The 23504-nt window shown below is 55.5% G+C and overlaps 2 protein-coding genes across 34 annotated transcripts in view; one reads left to right on the top strand and one right to left on the bottom strand.

Moving 5' to 3' along the window:
- KANSL1 (KAT8 regulatory NSL complex subunit 1) overlaps nt 1–13677 on the top strand; it is a 101406-nt gene extending 87729 nt beyond the window's left edge. For 3 of the 6 annotated variants that reach the window (XM_075171292.1, XM_075171294.1, XM_075171295.1), the window contains 8 exons: nt 2530–2715; nt 3125–3286; nt 3617–3768; nt 6194–6312; nt 7483–7540; nt 8154–8266; nt 10797–11043; nt 11493–11813. In XM_075171292.1, coding sequence (XP_075027393.1) covers nt 2530–2715; nt 3125–3286; nt 3617–3768; nt 6194–6312; nt 7483–7540; nt 8154–8266; nt 10797–11043; nt 11493–11741 — 1286 coding nt within the window. In that variant the 3' untranslated portion in view covers nt 11742–11813. The other 3 variants (XM_075171291.1, XM_075171293.1, XM_075171296.1) reach the window with 3 other exon arrangements.
- The window catches only part of MAPT (microtubule associated protein tau), a 60023-nt gene continuing 48455 nt past the window's right edge, over nt 11937–23504 (bottom strand). For 23 of the 28 annotated variants that reach the window (XR_012676895.1, XM_075171301.1, XM_075171315.1 and 20 more), the window contains 3 exons: nt 21734–21815; nt 20998–21110; nt 17212–18320 (listed from right to left, as the gene is read on the bottom strand). Coding sequence is in view for 25 of the 28 variants with exons in the window: in XM_075171301.1 (XP_075027402.1) it covers nt 18105–18320; nt 20998–21110; nt 21734–21815 (411 nt within the window). In the remaining 3 variants the exon portion in view is untranslated. Of the gene's footprint in view, nt 15982–16781; nt 18321–18766; nt 18923–20997; nt 21111–21733; nt 21816–22178; nt 22218–23504 lie in introns of those variants that run through there. The other 5 variants (XM_075171310.1, XM_075171303.1, XR_012676893.1 and 2 more) reach the window with 4 other exon arrangements.

The raw sequence follows: 23504 nt of genomic DNA on the forward strand, positions 1-23504 counted from the left end.
TGGCCTTGGAGCTGTGAGCATGTGCTGACTTTCACTTTGAGCCTGTCTCTCCGGGGCTCCTCCGGTGCCAGCAGCCGGGGATCTCCGGTGCAGTTTGCCAAGGGCAAAATTGCCAGGCGCCGCAGGAGGAAAAAGATCATTTATTCTTCTGGCAAGCGGGGCACCCACATCGCGGCTTTTAACCCCTTGCACTTGCGCTTCGTAAGCGCTTTGTCCCCTTCCTTTCGGGTTTTTTTTTCTGGTTCATCTGATTTCTCGCTGGGAATTTTCAGATGATGTAATAACCTTGGTGGGGAGATGAGAGCCGGGGCTCTCGGGCTCAGTGTGGTTGCCATCTGCCGGTCCCCGGGAGGCCTGCACCGCTCGGCCGAGGAGGAGGAGGAGGAGGAGTGACGGTGACACTTGCTGCACAGACTCTGGTGCAACCAGTGCTGACAGCAGGGCAGTGGCAAACCAGCAAATAACTCATTTTCTGCTGACAAAGTTTTGTCTTGGATTTTTCCCTTCCCTCTGACCTGTCCCGTCCTTCCACAGATATGTGGGCTGCTGGGACGGGATGAATTTTCAGGAGAAGGCAAAAAATTAACAGAGAAGAGGCCGTTTTCCCAAAGTCAGACCACTCCAACACAGTGGTGTTGCAGCCTCGCTGGCAACGTCCTTAAAGGACTGGCTTGGCCCCTCTCTGTTCTTTGGGACATGTCTCCACAAACCAGTAGTGGTGGCCAAAGAGCTGCCATCGCACTGTGATAGCCCTTCCCTAGCAAATGGATGGGCTAAACCAGAGCTTTAACCATCAAGGCACTTGAAATGCAGCTTGTCCTGGCTTTTTCCCCGAGAGTCAAGTTCCCCTTATTAATGACAGCCGACTCCAGCCCGTGCTCTGCCGGCTCTCTCCATCCCGTTTGCCTGCCTGGATCTGCTGGGGCTTTCCAGTCCCTGGAATTGGTGGGGAAATATTGGGGAGGAGTTCAGATATCAGCCGTTGAGACTACCCACCGGGCTTGAATCTCTGCCGCGTGCCCTCTGAGATTATCTAGATGCAGTTTCTAAATCCCACGGCAGCTCCTAATTGCCTCCACGTCCCCTCTGCAGGCGCAGAGTGAGGAGCTTTGGTCCTCGTGCAGGGCCTGGGAAGGTTCATCTCTGCTCAGGGTTGCTTCAGAGTCCCTGTGAAAATGTCATGTGAGCTTGAGAGATGTGGGGGAGGGCTGTTTGTACTACCGATGCTCATTTTAATGCTTTTAACTCCTAGTTGTGGCAGCGTGAGTTTGCGTCGGGCTGCGTGTCCTGCTGGCGATGGTCTGCTGGTCTGTACTGGGGGAGGAGAGCAGATGGGTGGCATGTCAAACCACAAATGCTGGTGTAGAATGATCTTATGGGTGTAGTTGGAGAAGATAAATTCATGTCTCAGTAGTTCTCCTGTTAACCCTAAAGGTTGTAACGCTTTTCTGAACTAGGATTTTGGCCCTCGGGCATATAAAAGAGAGCTGGGCCTTGGAGGAGACTTAGGCAGCAGTAGTTGGTGATCAAATCTGAAGTTTGAAGCTATGAGTATGAAAGGAAGGCTTATTTGTGGGTCTCCAGAGGCTAGAGTAGTTTACTACTCCAGTTCATGTTTTTTATAGTCTACCTTAGCCTATCTGCACAAGAAATACACTGAATAATCTCATTAGTGTTCTGTGTTTCGGCTAAGGTCAGGAGTGCACGTCTGTGTGGGATGTGGGAGAAACGAAGCTTGAGGAATGTGAGCAAAAGTAGCGTCTGCCGAATTTCACAGCGGTACAGCGTACTTGTGCTCGTTGTGAGACGCAGGGTTAAATAGGGACAGGTACTGTGGATTACCGTGATCGTGGTATGCACAGAAACTGCAGGCTCGAAATGCATCAGTTACCCAGATAATTACCCGTGAGTTTGCCTGCTTGCAGATGGTTGCGTGACCTGGCCCCTGCCTGGGGAGCTCCCGGCAAGCAGCGGTACTTCTGCTCTTTGAGCCTCTGAAGTGTGCTCGCTTACACAACTTCCCTTGGATGGCCGAGGTGCCACATCGGGTGGATTAACGTCAGACCGTACTCGGTTGGCTTTTGGCTTGACCTGAAATTGAGGATTTAAGCTGAAATTCTCTCTTCCAGCCCGTACCTCTGTAGATTTGATGTGCTGAGATATCTCAGATTCTTGGAAGTCAGATCTGAGATAGCAGAACTGAGCGTGGCAGTACATGGGATACCCTCGGTGGTAAAGACGCATGGTTTTCTGACAAAGGCTTCATTCTCCTGCCAGGATATACTCGGGCTGTGAATCCCGTAGGGCTGTGCTTCTCTCAAAGAGCTTCAGATTAGAAACGTTGGGTCCTAACATTGCAGGTCCTGCCTGAATGCGAGGAAGGGGTAGGCAAGCCTGGGTTTTACAGTCAATGCTTGTGTGTTTGTGGGAGGGTGTTCTTACTGGGGGACTGGGAGAGGATTATGGTACCGCAGCTTTCTGGTGCATGATTTAGTTGATTTGAATGCCATGTTTCGTGTCCCTCTGCAGATGTGCCGACGAGCCTGCACTTCCAGAGCATGTTGAAATCTCAGTGGCAGAACAAACCCTACGAGAAAATGAAACCTCCCAAAAAGCTCTCGCTCAAGCACAGAGCCCCCATGCCTACCAGCAGCCTGTCTGACCCTGCTCGCAAGGACCGCCACAAGCTGGTGAATTCGTTCTTCACTGCAGCCAGTAAGTGTCCTCCCTGCCTCCGCCGCGTCCAGAAACATTGCCCAGTCTCGTACCCGACAGCCGTGCAGTCTGGGAGGAGCGAGGAGGATACCCTTCAAATTAAGCTCTCGGGGATGAGGCCGTGGTGTCGCAGGCCAGGGCTGAAGGTGAAGTGTGTGCAGGTTGTGGAGTTCAGGCTGGTCTCAGTCCGTAGGGACCTCTTCTCGCTCAGCCTGAGGCTGTGCTCATGCCGGCACGGGCGGTACTGCAGCTCGTTCTGCCCTGAGCACCTCTCTCCAGCGCCCTGACGGTGTTGAGCCCGACCTGTCTGGATTTATGGAGCTGGTAAACTCTGCCCGAGTCTCCTGTGCCAACAGAAAGAGAGGTGAAAACAGGCGTTTCATAGCTCTTTCTCTGTTCCCCTCCTCAGAGCGCTCACATCAAAAAATCCAACCAGACAAGGCACACAGGCCGCCTTTAGACGATTTTACGGCCGTGTCCAAGGCCGAGAGAGCGCCAGAGCGCTCGCTTGTCCAGCCTCCTGCCTATGACAAAAAGCGATTGCGAGACTGCTCATCTGAGAGGAGTGAAGGTAGGCTCCCACGGCCAGGTCTCTCGGGGGGAGCTTGGGCTTTGCTGCATATCCAGCCTCTCTCCCCCTTCAGCCTCGGAGAAGGGGGAACGCACTGCTTCTGGGCCTGGTCGCCACCGCAGCAATGCCTCGTGTGCTCTAACTGCTTCTTCCCCCAGGGCCTCTCAAGCTGGCAGCCGCCATCAGAAGGTGCTTCTCTTTCATGCAAAGTGCTCCTCAACACTGGCCGTTTCTGGTGCACATGGTCCTTTCCTATCCACCGTCACCCCACTTTGGTGGTTTTTTTTTTGCTAACGTCATTCTTCATTTTCTCCCTCCCTCCTTCTGTAGTGTTGAAGCATCACACGGACGTTGGTGGCCCAAGCTACTTGTCAGCAGCTGCAACCCCCACACCTCACAGCCCTATAGCACGGCAACTGTCCACCTCCTCGGAAGGCTCCGCTCCTGCCAGCACGAGTTCACAGGGCACCTCCAGCACAGCCGTAAGTACCTAGTGCCTTTCCGGAGAGGTTTCTGAGCTCAGCTCCACCATGGCGTCTCAGCTTTTGAGCAGTTCAGGCATCTTAGGCTTGAGAGTGCTTAATTATCTCTCTTACCGTGCTGGACCCGTTGGTTCAGCCGGTGGTAGGGTTGCTGACCCTCTTTTTTACTCTGACTCTGGGTCTGCTGGGGTTCCTGGATTGACGTTGGTTGTGCAGAGAGCCAGTCAGCTGCAATGACAGGTTCTCTGAGCTCAGAAACTGCTGGTAAATGTTCCTGTTCTCAGTAGTCCCCTGGCTTTGCTCCAGGTTCGGGTTTTGGTTTTTGAAGTTGTCTGGGGATGCCAGGAGGAGGGGTAGGAGAGCTGAGCAGCAGCAGTGTGCTGCTGCTGGTGCGGCGGTGCTTCCACTGGGGTAGTTTTCCCTTCATGGCCTCGGTGGCACGGGGCTGTAAATGGGGTTGGGGCTGAGTCCCAGGGCGGTGGTACACCAGCGGTGGTCGAGACCTTAACTTTCACCTATACGCAAGCTTCAGCAGTTGCTTAACCCATACTGTCTTCTGAGACACGCTCGGCCTCCCAAAATGCTAAAGGATGGCAGGATTTGGGACCTTTGTGAAGCTGTGTCTAAAAGCTGTCCGTGAGCGGGACCATAACCCCCTCCCACCGTGCTCTGGGACAGGTCGATGACACCGCTCCTCCGCCACACGTCATCCGTCCTCCCGGCGCCTGACCCACATTAACGGAAGCCCTTGATTAAAGGACTGAATTCTGCTGAACTCTTAAGTGTCCCAGTGAAGAACCTGGCCTCTGCCTGGCCAGTCCAGTGAGTGCCACAGCCTAAGCTGGATGTGACCCAGGGATAATGGAGCAGGTCTCCTCGAACCCTGGTAGTGAAACCAGGGTGGTTAAGAGGCATCTGTCCATGGCAGAGCTGAGGGCACCACTTCCAGCTCAACCTTGGGTGCCCTCGTCCTTGCTCCAAGCTCGTTGCTCTGGGGCTGCCAGGTCCTGGCTGGGTTCCTTCACTGCGGAACCTAGTTCACAGCTGTGACATCAGCCGTGACATCAGTGACACACCCTGTAGCGGCACGGGGTGACTGAGGAACCCAACAAGCAGTGGTGGTTTGGCTTGAATGCGCTAGGTGTTTTGGAGAAGAGGTCAGCTCTTCTCAGCAGCTCTAGCGTGTCAAGATGACATTTCCTTGTGTTTCGCACGCACATCTTGGTCTTCTCTTGCTGCCTTTTCTGCTGCTCTTTCACAAGCTCGTTCAGAAAAGCTGGATGAAGTGTCTTCCCTTCAGCCGCCGAGTCCCGCAAGAGCCTTGCGGGCGCTGCGGTCTGATCTCTGGGCTCAACGCTCCGCGTCCTGGGTTCAGGCATCGCAGGCTGGCGCAGGTTTGCACGTGCTCCCCGGCGGGTGGGTCAAGCCTCACTGTTGGCAGTGACACGTTGGGATTTCCTCGCCGCCATGGCAATAGTTGCCAACCCACTCCGTCCTCATCCAGCTTCACGCGAGTCCCGGGATTTGGCTGTGGCAGGTCCCTGGCAGTTGGGTTCCCGCGTGTTTCTATACTAAAAGCCGCAGGGATCAAAGGAGGCAGAGAACATGGTAAACTGCAGAGGAGTCTGTTGGGAAGATGGGCCGTTTCCGTATCAGGCTGATCCGTGAGGATTCATGTCACTGTATCGGCAGTGCTGCTGTCACAGGTTTGGGGGAGGTTTTTGGATAGACAGATGGTAGGAGAGCACCCAGCGTTCAACCAGGTTTAAATAGATAAGTGTGGAGCTTATTTCTGTCTTAGAAAATCTATTCCAGTCAAAAGCACGATACAGATGGAAGCTGTTAGGCTCTTCGTACAGCTGTCATAACCTGAGATGAACTTCTGTCTGCCTGTTTCACGTTCCTCCTCCGTCACAGTGTCACCTGTGCAGGGTGACACCCCTGCAGGGACATGAGCAGTGGGGCTGTTTCCAAACAGGATCGTTCTTCCCTCTTTCCTGATGATCTCATTGCTTTCTTCACGTTGGCGGTAGGGAATTGGATTATATGGGAGACTTTTCTTCTTGCTGTGTCAGTTTATCAGCCGGATCGATCTCCTGATCCGCCTGGCTGTGCAGCGGCTGGTGCCAGTGTGGAGATGGTGGCTGGAGCTCAGCAGCCCTTGCTCACCTTGCTTCAGCGCCTGCAGGACCACTGCAGCCCTTGCCCTTGTTTGTACCCTACAAAATAAGGATTTTTGGTTGGGAAGAGGACGTTCCAGCAAGCAGTAGGTGAACTCCATTCTGATGCAAATTGTTGTTGGTTCTGGAGTCTCCATAGGTCATACGAGGCCATTTCATATGAGGCCACGTCCTTTTTCCATCAACGACTTAGCGTGACAAAACCTACAACCCTTCCTCACGTGGTTCTTGTCTTCGTGTTACAGCAGCCAAGAAGGAGGAGAGGCGAAAGTTCATTCGATATTAACAACATTGTCATCCCGATGTCCGTTGCTGCAACGACTCGTGTGGAGAAACTGCAGTACAAAGAGATCCTCACACCCAGGTACGTGCCCGATCCCTGGCTCCAGCGGGGTTGTCGCATCCCAGGCTGTGCAACTTTCCTGGTGAGGAAAGGGGCTTTCTTCTTCCTTGAAGGGAGGAGAAAGTTTGGAAAACTTCTGATCATATCGTTGGTGCAGACTTGCTGAGTTAGGGAATGTGTTGTTTGAGTGTCCCTCACTAACTAGCTGCCTTGCTCAGGTCTCTGTGCAACCTAAACTCATCCTGGTTGTCCTCTGTCCTGCTGCTGAGTGTGTTGAGCCAAAGGTCCTGGTGGTTTCCCAGCTCTGCACGTGTCCGGGCTGGGTGGTGGGTGCCTGGGCTGGGTTAACGCTGCAGAGCAGGAGGGCCACTGCCTTGGGTCCCACCGGTCAGGAGATGCACGGCCATGCCTGGGACGTGGTAGGAATCAGAAGTTTTCCCTGCCCAAGCTGAGTGCAAGGAGGTGAGCTGGCAGCCCTTGTTTGGATGTTCTTGGATCAACACCGTGGACGAGATCAGTTGCTGGTTTTCACACCTGAGTGCTCCGTGGGAGTGTGCCGACTCGCTGCAGCACTGGTCCAGCTTCTTCACGCAAACTGCCCAGTTTCCAGTCCTTTTCTCTCCCAGTTTTCCAGATCTCTTTCCCAACTTACCTCTTTCTTCCTCCTGGTCCTACATGCTCTTCCCAGGCCCTGTTCAGAGCGGGGCAGGGAGGGAGCCTCTTGCTGAGCCAGAGGAAGAGGAGGAAATGCTGCAGCATCTGCTCTGCTTCCTCTGCCCTTGGCAGGCTTCAGCCACGCTGCCAGGCCAGCGCCAGGAGCTGGGCAGGGGGGCAGGAGGGAAGGGCTGCAGCAGGAGGACACGGGTAGCCGCGCTCTCCATCCTTCCAACGTGGAAGGACATCTCCTGCCTGTGCCCCAGAGTTGCACTCAGCGGGTGCAAACCCACTGCGAAAAGCTGTGCTCAAAATGGAGCAGGCTGAGAGGGGAAGGGGAGAAACCGTTGTCTGATAGCCCAGGAGGGATTTTGGTAGACAAATGCGGCCACTTGGCTTAAAACTGAGCCTATGTCGCTCATCGTGGCAGGCTTGTACTTTTTCTTTCCCAAAAGACAGCGTTAGTGCGTGCAGGGCATGTGCTGCTGAGCCTGGCCGTGCCCGTGACTGACGGCCCTCCGACGTTGTGTCTTGCAGCTGGCGTGAAGTGGACATCAGTGCTCTGAAAGCAAACCCTGATGAAGACAGCGAGGAGGTAAGAGGGCTGTTATTCCCGAGTTAGCGCGGGATGGGGTTGGGAGCAGCTGAACAGCGTCCACGGAGGATGCCGGAAGGGAGCGGACACAGGGATCTCAGCAGGGAGGTGCGGAGTCTCTTCCTTTTTTGCCACAAAATGGCACAATCGGCCTTGTAGAAACCAGCCTGGTGTCGGTTCCTTTTCAGGAAAGGCGCGATAAGGCAGGAGTTGGATTGACTGGCTGGGTACAGCTGAATCCGAGGTCTGATTGCTGACAGGAGACCTCTCTGGGCAGCAGTCTTTTTATGGAACAGTCTAATCAAGAAATTGTGACCACTCACACCGCTATAGTTATTATTTTAGCTAAACTGATAATGATGGTATTTCCTCAAACCTCTGTGTGAGCGCTTCCATTCTGGGATAAGTGGCTTTCCTTTGGTTTTTAGTTCTTAATCTCTTCCTAAGCAATGCAGGCTCAGTTTAATAAAGCGCTCTTGCACTCACTGAACCATTTGCCTCCCTCCAGACATAAACATTTATTTAAATTCATGCTGTAGCTGGAAAAACTGCACGTAGATGTGTGTTTAATATAAGAAAGCCCTGACCGAGCCCTGTACCGTTCCCTTTCCAGATCGAGGACTTGTCTGATTCGGCCTTCGGTGCTCGGCATGGCAAGTGTGAAGAGATGGAGCGGGCCCGGTGGCTTTGGAGCACGAGCATGCCCCCGCAGCGGCGGGGCAGCAGGTACGGTTCCTGCCTGCCGGCACGGTTCCTCGGCACTGCCGCGGTGCTGGCAGGGGCTGCCCCAGCGCACCGGCAGCATTGGGATGCAAAAAGGGAGCGGTGGGTTTCTCTTGGCCAAGGTGTCGTTCCCCACAGAGTGGGATGCTCTTGGGAGCAGCTTTATTAGATCGGCTGATCCATGAAAACGGCTAAAAGCTTGTGCTGGTATTGGAAGGTTTGATCGCCGTCACAAGAGCAGCTTGAGGAGCCCTTGTAGGAGTGGGGCGTAGTCTTGCTTAGGTTGGGGTAAAGTTGCACACCGGTTAAGTTGCAGCCAGCCGACTCTTGCACCGTCTGTTTGGATTCTGCTTTCTCAAGCACTTTCACCGCTCTCAAGTGTGGAGGCTGGTGCACCAGCTTGGGAATCCAGGGGAAAACAAGAGGGTGAGCTGGGCATCCTTCGTGCACGAACAAGGAGCAGCGGTTGTTCTCAGTGTCATGCTGGCTGCCGCATCTCTGCTCGATTGCTTCAGCAATGCCGTTTCTCTGTTCCATTTATATACGCGTCCTTCCCTCCCTCTGATCGCCTGACACTTGATTCCCTTTCTGCAGTGTCTTTTTGTGAGTGGGCGTCTAAAACCGCACACAGTTTCCAGCTGTTGATCTCATCATAAACCTGCATAAGAAGAGATTCGCTCTTCTCCATTTGATTTCCGATGCTTTGTTTGGTTTTGATCCACTCTGCACTTGGGCAGAGATGAGTGCTGAACTACAACTGCGTGCAAACATGCAGCCGGTCGTCTGCGTCTGGTTGTGGTTTCAGTTTAGCCCTGTCGGGTGTCTGCGATCGTGCAAGGTTGTTTCTGCAAATGCAAAGGTAGCATTTGTCAAATTCCATTTGTGCTGCTGCTGCCTCGTTTCATCTGCAGCTGCATTTCCCAGTGCTGGTGGAGCGTGGGACGTTTTGGTGTTTCTTTGCAAACTTCTTCAGCCAGTTTCTCACAGCTGATAGCACTTCACCATAGCTTCGTTTCTCTAAAGACCCTCTTGTGAGGACGGTGGTGAAGGGTGCTCTGTTGAGGTCCTGGCTTGGTCATTGAGGTGAACTCAAACTTCATCTCATAGTTTAGAAATGCTGGTGGGAAGGCACTTCCAGCGGTCTCCGGTCCAGCCTCCTGCAGGACTGCTGCCAGCAGAAGGCCAGGTTGGCCATGGCTTTCTCTGGCCATGGCGTGAATGCTTCCAAGGATGGAGATTCCCCCAGAGCTGGGGCCAGTATTCCCAGTGCAGCTCCCCGGCAGGGAGAGATGGGGATGTAAGTCTCCCTGCTCCGCTGGCCGCGTTCCTCAGCGCAACCCAGGACGTGGTTTGCTGCGTTTGTGCTGAGAGTGACTTGGCCCAGTTCAGCTTGGCGGTTGCCACGTCCCGAGCTCCTCCTCAGCGGGATCCTTGCTCGGTCCCGCAGTTCCCAGCCTGGGCTGACGCGGGGGTTGTTCTCTGCGGCTGCTTTAGTCTTTCTTTAGAGGTGGTTGGAGCCCCTCGTGGCCTGGTAACTTCTTGCTGGTGTGATTCAGCCAGTACCTTGCTCCTTGCCTGGGGAGTACCTGGGCCAGGTAATAACCAGTAAACACTGGGGTGAACTCGCTTGGTTTCCCTTAAGTGTCATTCTCCTTGTGACCTGCTCCAGCAGATCTGCTGAGCGTCTTGTGGTCTTCCTGCCTCGTGTGTGTAACAGATGGGTTTGGTTTTTTCCTGTAGCAGCTCTTAAATTGCATCTTGACTCAGCGCGTTGACTCTGTCTAGCTGGCTGCAGGTGTAGCTGTTTTATTAGTCTAATTGGGGCTGGGTTTGTATGTTCTGATGAACGTTTTGGCCGAGGTAGATTTTGGAATCGGATCCTTGGCAATCCCGGATTGCCACTTGCTGTTGCAGCTCGTCTTGAAGAGTCGCACACAGATGTGGGGACTCCAGTTAGGTTTCTCTGGTTGCAGCCTGGGGGTGTTTTATCTGGGAATCTGTGTAGGTGCTCAAACTTTCTTAATTCTTGTTTTAAATCTTCTGAAGTCTAGGGGTTTCACAGTGCTCCTCCTACGCCCAACTGTTGAACTGGCTGCATTTTCAGCATTACTGATTCACTACGCTTGGTTCTTGAACTGCCTGGTGTCACACGGCATGTGGATGGTGGAAACACTTGGAGAAACCGATTTTGAAGTGTCTGATTTCATAGGGCGGCTTCTCGTCGTGGTATTTATGCAGCACTCGCGGCGTAGGAGATGTGTGGGACACGTAACCTCAGGAGAGCAGCGTCAGTGTTGCAAAGCCGCATTGAGACAGTGGAGATGGGACAAAGATGAGCCTGGATGAGTTTAACCTCTGGGCTGCGGCATTCCCTGCTTGTGCCCGCACCAAATCCCCGCGGCATTCCCCATCGTACGGCTGCTCCCGAGGAGGGGGCGGTGGAAGGGATCGTAGGGTGGCATCAGTGAGTGGCCTGGGTGGTGGAAGCGCAGCTGGGACTGAAACCAGGTTCTCCGATGTCTTCCTCTCTCAGGTCTTACAGATCGACAGACGGACGGACGACCCCCCAGCTGGGGAACCCCTCGACTCCCCAACCGGCATCCCCCGACGTGGGCAACTGCCACTTCCATGCGGAGCTGTCCCACACCCACTCACCGCGCAGCCCCATCAGCCCCGAACTGCTCTCTGCCCCCCTCACCCCCCTCTCCCGTGACTCCATGCGGCTCCTGTCCAGCGAGGACACCCGTTGCTCCACGCCCGAGGCCGGCCTTGATGAGCAGGTGGGTGCTGGCTCTGGTTGTGGCCGTTCGCTCTGGTTTTCTTCCTGGAGGCTGGCGGGAAGGTCCGAGCGCTGCAGTGGCTGCTGCAGGTGGGTGTAAAGGTAAATCTGATGCTCAAACTTGGCTGTTTCATCCTCCTCGTTGTGGGGAGACAGCTTGGAAAACCTGCAGGTGGGAAATTCTGTCCAAACGCTCGGCCGGACGAGGTGTAGAGCGTGGTGCCGTTCGGCATCAGCAGCAGGATGCTTTTCCAGCGGTTGGTTCGGTTTGGAGGCTGCCGCGTCCTCACGAGATGCGCTAAAGCTTTCCACGCGCTGCTAACGAGGCTAGGCTGAGCTGCCTAGCTGCCTGCTCCGAGCGCCGCTGCGGGCAGCCGGAGTCGCGCGTGGAGAGGGAGCAGAATGGCTTTTCCGGAGGATTTTCCATAGCCTGGTGTCTCTTCCCTTTAGGCTGTGCAGCCCTGGGAGCGACGCACCTTCCCACTCTTGTACGATCCCAGGACAGAGTGCGAGGACCAATCTGACCCCCAAGACCGGTCGTGGCGCTGCACCCGGCGCACATCAGGCAGTAAATCCTCCCGGGAGACCGATGGCACTTCTGCTTTGCCCAACCTGGCCAGCCTCAAGAGCCGAACCCCCCTGGCGACACCCTCCTCCTCCTCTTCCTCCGCAGCAGTTCAGCGGCCAGCGCACAGATAGAGACATACGGGAAGACATGAGCAAAACCAACACACAGAACTAACTCTTGGCATTAAAAGCTTCCAAAATCTGCGTTTGATATTCAAACATCCTGCCGGGAATTTTCACAGTTTTTAGTGAATTTAAGGAGTTTAGAAACTGTTTTTTGTTTTCTTTTTTTTTTTTTTTTTTTTTTGTTTTGGTTTTTTCCCCCCCCCTCCATGTTTCCTTGTCACACGAATGAGAGCCCCCAGATTCCTCCCAGCGGAGTGAAGCCTCGGGAGGGGAGCAGCCCACCAGACCCCCCTCCCTCTTTCCTCCCCTCCCTTCTTAGGTGTATAAAACTAGAGCACAGGATTTAGCTGACTAGCAGACTTCGGGGATAGTTTTTCTCAAGCAAAAGGGTGTCTTTTTCTCTTAACCCGCTACCCCCCCTTCCCTGAAAGGTTTTAGTGGAGTGAAATTAGTGGTGAAAAGTGATGTCTTGGGATTGCAACCTTCACTAGCTGTCCGTCTGTCCTCACGTGCAGAGCGCCTGCCCTGCACTTCCACCCTCCGGCGTTTTCCTCCCCTAGGTTGTAGTTCCAGGTATCCCGAGGGGTGACTCTGCCCCCACCCCGATCTCCCCGCTGCCCCCCGGGGCCGCCCGCCACCTCCTTCCTTCTCTCCTGGTTTGGGAGCAGCCGCGTGCTGTGCCGAGGTCTGGCTGCCCTGTCCGTCGGGGGAGGAGGAAGGGCCCTTTTAGCCGCTTCACGCACAGCTCCGCGCGGGAGGAGCGGGGTTTCGGAAGCAGCCTTGTTCGCACCTCGCGTTGTTTCTCCTGGGTCGAAGGCAGGGAGGGGAGAGTCCCCGGCCCGGTGCGGTCGGATGCTTCAAGCGGGAGCAGAAGTCACGACGCCCTTCGGGGACGTGGCTGTTGGCCCGGCCCAGCAGCAGCTTTCAGCGGGGAAACGCGGGTCTGCGGCCGACGCCTGAGCCCTGCCCTCGCGTCCCCCCTCCCCGCGGGGTTGGAGGGTTGGGGTGCTGAGGGCGGCTCCGGGCCGCAGCACCGAGGAGCCGCCGAGAGCGGCGGGCGGCGGCGGGAGCCTCCCGGGACAGGAGCGGGACGTGGCAGGGGCGGGTTGCCCGGCGGGGTGGTCCCCGTAGGTGGGTTTGGTCTCAGAAAAGGGGAAGGAGGGCAGGTGTCGGGGGGCTGGGGGGGATGGGACCTGTCACCACTGCTTCGCTCCACTTCACACGCGGTCCGACACGGGTGTCGATGCTGTTTCATTTCCCAGTCCTCGGTCCGACGTGCCACCTCCTGACAGGTATTTTATTTTGAAACCGAGTTCGCTGTTGTTCCTCCCCTCCCTCCCGCCCCCCCCGGCCCTTCCGCACCCGCAGTGACTCCCGGATCCCGCACACCGTTCCCATCTGTAACGCTTTCTGATCCCAACGGTGTGGCTATTGGTCCCTGTCCTGTTGCTAGCATTGTGCCTGTCTTATGTATAATCACATCACCAAAAAAAAAGGAAAAAAAAATACAAAGGACATATTTTTTTTTTTCCATTTTGTAATCGTAAAGAAATAGTAGCTAAACTGCTTAATGGTTGGGGTTTTCACAATTTTCAACATTATCTAGTGTTTTTGGTTCTGTTCTAGTTTAAAGGATTTGTCATCGTTTCTTTAAAAAAAACAACAGTGCTACCATATCCCTCTGCATAAGTGCTTTTCTATTTATAAGGTTGAAAATTCTGAATAACCCTTTTAGCATTATAAAAACCACAAAAAAAAACCACCTTGTATTTTGTAAATATTTTCTTTTCCTGCTTTGAGCTGTGTAATGTCCTTGTTATATAGAAATGCTTTTCTTCCGAGAAGCTGATCTTTGTTAATGTCTTGATTCTGTTGGCAAAGCACAAATGTGCTTATAAAAAAAAAAAAAGAAGAAAAGATTAAAAAAAAAATTAAAACAGAATATTCTATGCAACGTGTGTTTGTGAAAGGCCGGGTTGGGAAGCGGAAGGGCCCTTCCGCACGCTCAGCCCGGTCTCGGGCAGATCAGCCGCTTCCCTCCCACCGTGCGTTTGAATGGCCTCTTTTTTTCCTTTATAACGTTATTTCCCAGCAGTTATTGTCAGTGAAAAGAGGAATTGTTCGGCGGGATCTCCGGATTTGGGCTTTGCACTGGGATCTGTGATGGAGCAGGACCGGGGCTTGGTGGCGCTTCCCTGGGAGAGCTCAGGAGGACCGAGCTCTGCCTCGCGTCGCTCGGTCAGACCGCGCGGGTTTTATTTCACGTTTTCGGGGTTGCTGCCGATTCGCAGCCAGGTGCCGTTTGTGCAGGTTGTTTGCCCTCGCGGTGGGTTTTGCTGTGGAAGCTGAGTGTTCGCAAGAGGCAAGCGGTGGGAGGCGACTTCCTTGGGTGCTCTTAAATTTGCAAGGTAAGAGAATTACACTTTGTGCCTCGTTGCCGGAGTGGATGGGAAACAGGAAGGTGCTGGGTGATTATTAGCCAGATGATCAAAGAAGTAGGAGGCAGCAACCCGGGCATCACCGGGTTCGTGACAAGTAATTAATAGGGGAGGAAAAACCCAATCTGAAAAGCAAAGGCTGCACCAGCAGCTGCTGGAAACTCCTGACCTGCGCAAGGCGGCTGAGTCCCGGGGAAGGTGCGGAGCAAAGGGCTCGTGGTGCTGCTTTGTGGCCGCTGAAGGGCCGGTAACGGGGGATCGTGGGCTGTGAGAGCTGCAGCTGTGACGGGCTGGAGGTGGCCGGAACTGGAACGAGGCGTCGCTGTGGTTCGAAGCAGCCCCTGAACAGCCCCGGTGCTCACTGGTGCTGCGGGGGCAGAGCTGAGAAAACGCCTTGTCCATGGTCACGCAGTGAGCCAAAAATAAATCTTGGGCTTCCTGGCTGCAGGGCTGCTGCCTGCGCTGCCCGCGCTGCCCACCGGGCAGGGCCTTGCCTTCCTGCACCCCGGTTTGCCGCAGGAGGAAGTGCGGCCTCCCTGCGTGCTGCAGGGACGGGGAGCTGGTGAAGCCGCAGCCTGGGCTGCTTAAAAAGAAGAAAAAAGAGAAGAAAGTCCCTGCCCATCTTTACCGCTCCCCGGTAGCTGGTCCTGCGGCCCCGGCGTGCTGGCACCGCTGCCGGGCGATTCGCAATCCCAGCACGTGCACCTCTGCGGAGGGGAGAGGACGGACCCTCGGTGTGGCCAAAACCCAGCCTAAGCCCGAGCCCGAGCCTGAGCCTGAGCCCAAGCCTGCGGGCTGGAGAAGCCCCTGCTGTGCCTGGTCCCAGCTCCCTCCTGCTCCCCAGGCGCTGCCCGGCTCCCTCCCCTGTGCAAAAGAGGCGGCGTTTATCGTAGTAATGACTTTATTTCCAAATTCACTTTTACGGCAACAGTGTAAACCAGTTGTTAAAACGCACGATACACTATGGACATTCACAGACAGAAGCTAAGCTAGAATGATACACTGAGATCAAACCTTCCCTCCCCGCCCCAGCGCACCGCGGGGAACACGGGGCTGCCAGCACCACCGGCAGTCTGACACTGGAAGTTCACTTAACAAGCATTTTTTCTTTTTTTGAGTGCAGAAACATGGTTTTTTGAATCGGTGCCGGTTTTAACCCTTTTCAGACCAAGATGTGTGTGGAGTAAAGGAAAAGCCATGGGTCGGTCTGTCCAGCTGCTCGTGGTAACCCTCAGGCCTGGGTCTGAACGCGGGGCCGGGGCTGGGATGTGGCTCGGGCTGCTGGAAGGGGACAGCAGGGGACGCGGTGGATGGAAAGGGCTGTCCGGGACCCCCGGCAGCCCCCGTGGCGGGGACAGGGGTGCGAGGAGGACGGCAGACAGGGCTGGAGATGCGTGCTCAGCTGAGGACACTCGCAGCGGGAAGGGGCTGCTCACTGGAGCTCGCTGCACGCTAAGGACGGCCCTGGCCCGGGGCGTTGGTGTCCCTCGGGAGCTGCACAGAGGGGCCGGGGGGTGGCACGGGGCTGGGCAGGCTCAGCTAAGCGCCGTCCTGCAGCCGAAAAGGGTTAAAAGGGGTGACTGGTGTTCGGTGATTCTCCCACTTGCTCGTTTCGCAGAGGACAAAAATACCGCAGCGGCTCCTACGTCCTAGACCGATACAAAGGTATCACGGACTGGCGTACAGAGTCTTACAATCATAGAGTCAACTGAAATGGAGCGAGTGACAAGCTGGACGTGGGCTTTCGCTTGACCCGTTTGTGGTGGTGCTGGACCAGCCTCTCCCCAGCAGTAAAGCAGCTCCTGGGGCTGCAGAGACAAGGGTTGGACCCCCCCCCCAAACCGCCATCCCCCCAGACACAACCGTCCTCCCCAGGCCTCCCGCTGCAGCAGCCCGGCACCGCGCAGAGAAGCCCGCTGGAGCCCGCGCAGGGTGTGCCACGGCCGCAGCAGCGTGGCAGGTTCCTCAGCGCCCGCCAAGGAGGGGAGCGGGTCCTGTCCAGGGGGGAACCGCTGCTCTGCCCCGATGAACAGCTGCTGAAGCAGCCTCGGTGGCACCAAGGACAACTGGTGCCCCAGCACGGACCCCCGCGCCGTTCCAGGGGGGTCCCAGACTGGGATTTCGGCCCCTTGCTGGGACAGCACGGCTTTCCCTGCAGCACGGCCCTCGGGGTGCACGCTCTGCGGCCCCGCTGGGCACCCTTCCGCCCTCACCGCCGCTGCCAGCTCTACCCCTGCAGCTCGGCTGGTGCCCCTCGGGGGGGAGACAGGGAGGGAGGACACACACTGAGCTGCACTGATGGCATCTCAGCCTCTTTGGTTGTAGAAGGGGCATGCGGGGACGGCCACGGGTGCAGCACAGCCCCAGGCCACCCCCTCACGCTCCCTAGGTTGCCACAGGAACAAAAGCAGCAAAAGAAATAAAATCAATATCAGCTCTTTTCCCCTGTGTGGTGCTGGGGGGTGGTTAGCGCTGTGCGGAGGAGACACCGTGGGGGGTGACACGCAGCGAACACAAACCAGGCGAGCGCGCTGGCGGGTTCGGTGCCAGGGAGCAGCCTCTGGCCCCCGAGCGCAGGATGGGACCTGGGGGAGCTGCCACCACGCACCAGCTAAAACCTCCCTCGCGCCTTCCCCTCGCGTCCTCCCGGTTGTCTCCTACCGCTGCCAACGGCACGAGAACAGCAGAGCCATGGAGCTGCCACTTCCGCAATCTCTTAGCTGACCTTGCAGGGAAAAAACAAGAACAACCCAAAAATGTTACAAGCTGCACCCAAATCCAGGGGCCATCCCAGCCCTGGAGCTGCGAGTGCCCCTCGTACAGCGTCCCCGGGCCCTGGGAGGTGCAGCCCCCCCCAGCCCACGGCCCTCCCCAGGGAGCAGGGCAGTGGCTCTGCGCCCACCCACGCGCCCGGCAGACATGCGGTGCCGGGCTGCCCCATCGGCACCGGGCCTGGGCACAACCCGGAGCTCGGCAAAGCTCCTCCTCGCTGGGCTGCGTCGGAGCCGGCGCGGGGCAGCTCAAAACTACTTACAGCATTATTTTTTTTTTTTTAAACACATGCTCGTTTATGAAAACAATCACCCTGGCACGGTCCAAGCATATACAGACAAATCTACTCTACGACACGAGGGGCTGCCAAAGGAATGGGGAAAAGCCTCTACTCATCCACTCAGCGGTTCCAGCACAGCCACGGAGAGGGGAACGGCCATCCAGGGCCCCTTCCGCAATGGGATACCCCGGCGTCACCAGTACTCCCACTGCCGGAGCTGAGAGCGGGTTTAGGGGATACCTGGCAGTTATCTTCATACACATCTCGGCTTTCGGAGGTAAAAACAAAAGGTTTCTTCCAAATCAGCAGGCAAATTTAATGCAGAAAGGGAGGGCACCTCCCTGCAGTCCCTGGCTGCAGCACCCGCTACCTGTGCTGCCTGCATGCCAGACCTCCAGCCCAGGCATCGTTAGGGTAACGAGCGTGGGAAGGTCACATCCCCGTCCCGTGAGGACCTCCCGCTGCCCTGTGCTGCGGTGGGGGGTGCTCGGGTCAGCGTCGTGCTGCGGCTGCCCCCTCTATCCCCCTCCCCACTTTCCCGGGGCGGTGGGCTTCCCTGCCAGGGCAGGTGGCCCCAGGCAGGGCCGGGACAGTGAGGGACCTCGCGGGGGGACGAGGGGAGGGAGTGGGGGACGGGCACGGGCTGTGCGCTCCGAGGAGCAGGGGGAGAGGAGGTTTTGTACCTCATAGTGTCACTGATTTTGAAGTCCTGGAGCTAGAGCTGAATGAACAGTAAAAGCAGGTTAAATCATTAACCAGTTAGGGGATGGGGAAGCAGCTGTAAAAGGAACAGAGGAAGAAGGCCAGATTATTATTTTTGTTTCTTTTCTTTTTTTTTTTTCTCCTTGTCTTCTCTCATCTTCACCCGCCGCACCCCGATCACAAGCCCTGCTTGGCCAGCGAAGCAGACACTTCGTCGGCTAGCGTGGCGAGCTGGGGGGAGTCCACCATATTGATGCTGCCGGTGGAGGAGACGTTGCTAAGGCGGCGCGGGGAGGCATCTCCGGAGATGGTGGGGGACTTGTAGACGATTTCGGCGCCGTGGTCGGTCTTGGCTTTGGCGTTCTCGCGGAAAGTCAGCTTATGAGTCTCAATCTGCAACGAGAGGAGAGGGCGGCGAGTGGGGAGGATGCGGGACACCATGCAGAGAGGCCGTTTTTACCTGCAAACTGTCCCCTCGATCATTGCCGTTGTGCAGCTGGCAGGAAAGCTCAGTTCATTGGCCTGATGCCCCCAGTGCCCCCAGTCCTCAGGCACATCCCTTCCAGCAGCCCACACAGGGAACGGGCACAACCGGAGGGGACGGCAGGACTGGAGCATTGCGGGATGCTGCCAAATCCTTCCCAAGCGCCCAGGCACAGGACTCGGACGGCACAACCTGGGCTGCTCCCGCTCCCCTGGCAGAGATCCCCGTACGGCACATAAGGCTGCCCCTTAACCCACGGCCCTGCTGAGCACAAAACGCTGCTCCCACGAGCTAAACCCCTCTCTCCTCGGCGAGCGCGAGGGCCAGGGAGGGGAGGTGAAGTGGATCGGGATTGCTACTTACTGGTGCCCTCCCCAGCCGAGTGCAAGGCTGGGAGCTGGCTCTCCGGGGGGGTGGGCGGCTCCAGCACCAGGGCCTGGAGCCCAGCGGGGTCTGGGCTCGGGGTCCGAGCAGCCTGGGGACGGGTCTTGTCTTCCTTGCCTTTCTCTCTCTACAGGTGAAGAAACCCGCCCAGGGCGGTGGGGTGCAAAAAACGCATCAGCAACAAAAACCAAGATCCAATAAATGTCAACCAGAAGGAAAAAGACAAAAAATAAGGAAAAGAAATAGAAAATCGGGGAGAAAAAGATCTGAAAAACAGGGCCATTCACTGGCTCATACGAAGAACGGCGGCTGCTTTTGGAGATGGGGAGGAAAGCTTTCCATGGGCAGCAAAGAAGAGCAGATGCTGCTGGCACACGTACTTTGGCAGACCACAGGGGACCCGATATAAGAGTGGCACATGAACCCGCGTTCAGCCTGGAGGGCTGTGGACTATGTGTCCAAATCTGGATCTTTCGTGTTGCAGAGCAAGGAGGGGACTGGGGACATGGGAAAGGCTGGGGAAGGGGCAGCGGAGCCGCCCGCAGCTGCTCCATGTGGAGGGCTGATGGGGCTCAGCTGTGTCCTGTCCCCTCTCTCTGCGAATAGAGTGTCCCACCTCAGAGCAGCACGGCCTGAGGATGGTCCCTGGTGCTAAGGTGAGAATGGGAATGGCCTGGACAAGGGAAGCCATCTGCGGCAGCATCTGAACTCAAGTTACACCACCAACCTCCTCCACGTGTGGATTTAGGCAGGGTATGGGCAACTGCCACGCAGGAAGGCTGAGGTAGGTGATGCCGCTGCTGGATCACACCCTTGTAAATAAATTCCCCCTCCGAAGGGCAAGTTCTTCAAACTATGGCCCAGTGAATGTGCCAGGATATGAAAGAATCATCACTGTAATCATAAAAATGATGAAAATGGGCTTAGTGAAGCACAGGGCAGTCTGATGCGTAGCAGCAGCGAGAGAAGGGTAAGGAAGTCAAGCAATCCCTCAGTCAGAGGCCAGCGCACCGCTGGGAGATGAAGAGCTGGGAGGTGCACAGAGAAAACGTGGCCAAGAACAAAGTGCCAAAATACAGGAGCCGAGACAGAACTTTCCCCTCCCGTTGAGGAAAAAAGTGTTTGAAAAACAAGCAAGATAAAAACCACTTTTCCCCGGAGAAATTCAACCATGCGTGTCACCAGACTGGAGTCTCAACTCTGTGCTTACCCGATCTCCCTGCTCCCCTGCCCGCAAGGGACTTGGCTGTCCTTGAAGCAAGGTTGTGGAAGTGTTTTACATAGCTAAGACTTACTGTGAAGTAACCATCAAAGCCTCCGGCAGGACCAGCTCACCCCAAGTTCAGTATTTCACCTGACCTGATTGGTTTTTGTCTTTCAATTTAAATCCCCCCAAACGCGCACCACTCCCTACACAGAGTCCTCGGTCAGCCTCAGCTGAGAGACTGAGACTGGAAGCAGGAAGAGATCACCTTTCTTCTGAAGTGACGGCCCACTGCAAAGTCACCTTTTCTAAATAAAGCTAAGCCTTTAATGCTCCACTTTCACTGGGGAACCAACACCTATGCAGCACCCTGAGCTGCCAGCTTTGTGCCACACCGCTGGGAGTAATCGGCAACGCAGAGTGCAAAAGCAGCTGCTGACGGTGGCACCCCTTAATGTGAAAGGTTTGAGACACAAACGTTTCTGCACAAACTTCAGAGAACAGCAGAAAGAGCAGGAAACCACAGGAGAGGATATCACTTACATTCACGCTCATTCAGGTGGCCATGGGCCAGGAAGAGGACAGAGATTGCCATCCTCGCAGCTCTGCCACAGCTGTGCTCCAGCAAATGTCCTCCAGGTTGGCAAATGCAGCCCCGGAGCCCTCGGCTCTGCCCGCCTGCAGCAAGCCGCTGGCAGGAAGACCAGCCGGCTGTTTGGGCAATGGCTGAGCGGGCAGGGCGCTTTTTGTCCTCTGAAGGACAAGTGTGCACAGACCACCCCACGCTAGAACATGGGCAGCAAATCGTTTCAAGCAGTGGGGAAGAAATGCTGCCCGGTAAGCAGAGACGAGAGGCCATGAGGCCTAAAGCTGAGCTGGGTGAGCAGGACCTTCTCCAAGTCCAGACTTCACCACTCTTTGCTTGCGTGCCTGCTCACAGGGCAGACAGACACTTGCAGCAGAACAGCATGCCTGCTCTCGACCCAGTGCCCCTTTACCTTTTTATTTCCTCCTCCAGGGACGTGGCTGATGTTATCTAAGGACCCGATTTTCGATTGCACCTTATCTTTGAAGTCCAGTTTCTCAGATTTCACCTCCACCTGGCCACCGCCTGGAAGAGAAGAGCACGAGCGGGGTTAGCTCCTGTGCCAGCCAGGGCAGGCTGGAGAGAAAGTGCTCAGGTCTGAGCTGCCGCTCCGAGGTGGCTCAACCAAGCACTGCTGAGGCTGAGCAGAGGGTGAGGACCAGGAAAACAGCAGCAAGAGGGACCCCACGGTGATTTGGGAAACCCAGGAGCCAGGGCAAGTGGAAACCAGGGTAAAGAAACTTTCCAAAGGATGCTGCAGAGCTGACAGACATCCCAATGTTTTATAGAGCCAAGGGAAGGGAGCTAACCTTATGCCCCTAAACACCAGCAGTTCCCCCTATTTATTCCTGAATACTTCCTATTTACAGCGATGTATTGGCACAGACAGGGGTGTCCACGGACCAAATCCCTCCCCTACTACCGAATGGTCAGGCAGACTGGAGAGGGTCTTGCAGTGACAGAGCTGGTAACAGCACCCAGCACCCCAGGGCTCGCCCTGACGCTCCAGTCACTATCCCACGTGCCTCCCCTCGCTCCCTGCACTATCCCCACCCTCTCCCCGTCTCCGGCTGCACACCACGACGCAGCCTGTGAGCTCCCAAGGACCAGCACCCAGTGCTGCTGGACGCTGCGGAGTCAAAGGGTACCTGGTTTGTGATGGATGTTGCCCAGGGAACCGCATTTGGATGTCACGTGGCTCAGGTCGACTGGCTTGTAAACGATTTGAACCTGTCCGTACGAGAAAGGAAAAGGCGATGAGCTTATTGCCACCAGGGCAACCTGGGGAGGGGGAGGCACAACACACACCGGCACCTGATCTGGATTCAAGGGAAAGGACAGCTTAAACCCCAGTAAGGTTAATAATACAAAAGAAACTGTCATCAGAAATGGGAGATCATTAATGCCCGTGTGCAGTAGCCTCTCTTAACATGTCAGCATGCACAAGATCACCTCTCCACAGAGGGAGGAAGTAGAGGCAATTTTAGAGTGCTTAAGTGAGAGAGAAAGTGGAGTGGTAATTAATTTAAGATTTGCATACACATCATCCAAAAAGAGGAGATATACCAGAGAGAAAACGTAAAAAATAAATACCTTTTCTGGTGTAAAACATAAAGCTTATGTCCACAAAAACTGAAAGAACAGAAATGATCAATGTGCACAGAACTTTAAAAAGAGTGACCAAAATATGCATTTCTGAAAAATGCTGTAAGGGAAATAAGGGTTAAAAAAAAAAAGCAAAGCAAAGTCTAAATATCTGGCAGGAGTTCATACAATATAAATTAAAATGGCAATTACAATATATTAAACCACAATATTATTTCATGGTATTATGCTCTGGTTTTTATTTGTTTTACCCATTACATGGGCTCCAGCAATTCCACTTAAACCGCCCCATTCAAAGACCGGCCACAGCACTGTGGCCTGGGCGTGGGGCCGGCGGCCTCTTGCGCACGGACAACCGGGTTACACGAGACGCACACACAAGGAACGGTTAACGTGGAGCTATTTAGTGGTTACGTTAGCGGTTAAACACCACACTGGAAAACACCAATGACTGGAGAGGTCTGGGACCATCAGACGTGTCAGGGACAGCAACCACAGCACACACACACCAGCTACATCAGGAGACAAGGGGGTGAGAAAACATCCCCATACCCCCAGAAGTTACCTTGGACCCCGGTTTCAGACTCACACCTGTGTGTGAATCAGCTATTGCTGTAATTAGTGGCGCTCTGCAGGAGAAATCAGATCATCAACACCTCAAGGTTGGTTCCTACTCACTGGCTCTCAGTAACAGCCTGGATTTCAAGGCAAGCGTGTGCTGCTCTCTGTTTTTTCACCAAGCACCACGGCAGGCGTGCTGCTCTCACAAATCTCGGGAACGATGTGCCAGCACCAAAGGGACCTTTGCAGAGGAGCTGACTCCTCCAAGCAGCCAGGCAGCCTCTGGACCAATGCGGCCAAAAGCCAGCACAAAGGGTTCACAGTGGCCACTGCTCTCCATCAACCTGAGTGCCCTGTGCTGACTCAAAAGCCCCGGGGTGACGGTGCATCCTTCAGTTCCTTCATGTTGGCCCCATGTCCACCGGCCCCATCACCCTCAGAGCTAGGTGTTGGACCGTGGTTGTGCACACCACTGCAAAACACTCCCCCCTCCATCACGCAGCCAGGAAAACGTGGCGGGAACAGAGGCTCGGTGCCACCGTCCCACCGGCACGGAGCCAGAGCACCGTGCACGCGGGGCTGCCTTGTCTCCGATGCTCACGCATACCGAAAGGCACGTTTGACAGAGAGTGGAGACAGAGAGAGGGGACAAAAGCAACCCTAGGGTCTGGGAGCACATCGCAGACACAGACACGAAGACAGGGTGGGGGAAAGATCGCACGTTTAATGCACTGGGCAGGAGGAGAGCTAGAT

This window comes from Calonectris borealis, chromosome 22 (assembly GCF_964195595.1).
Source record: "Calonectris borealis chromosome 22, bCalBor7.hap1.2, whole genome shotgun sequence".
NCBI classification, from domain to species: Eukaryota; Metazoa; Chordata; class Aves; order Procellariiformes; family Procellariidae; genus Calonectris; species Calonectris borealis.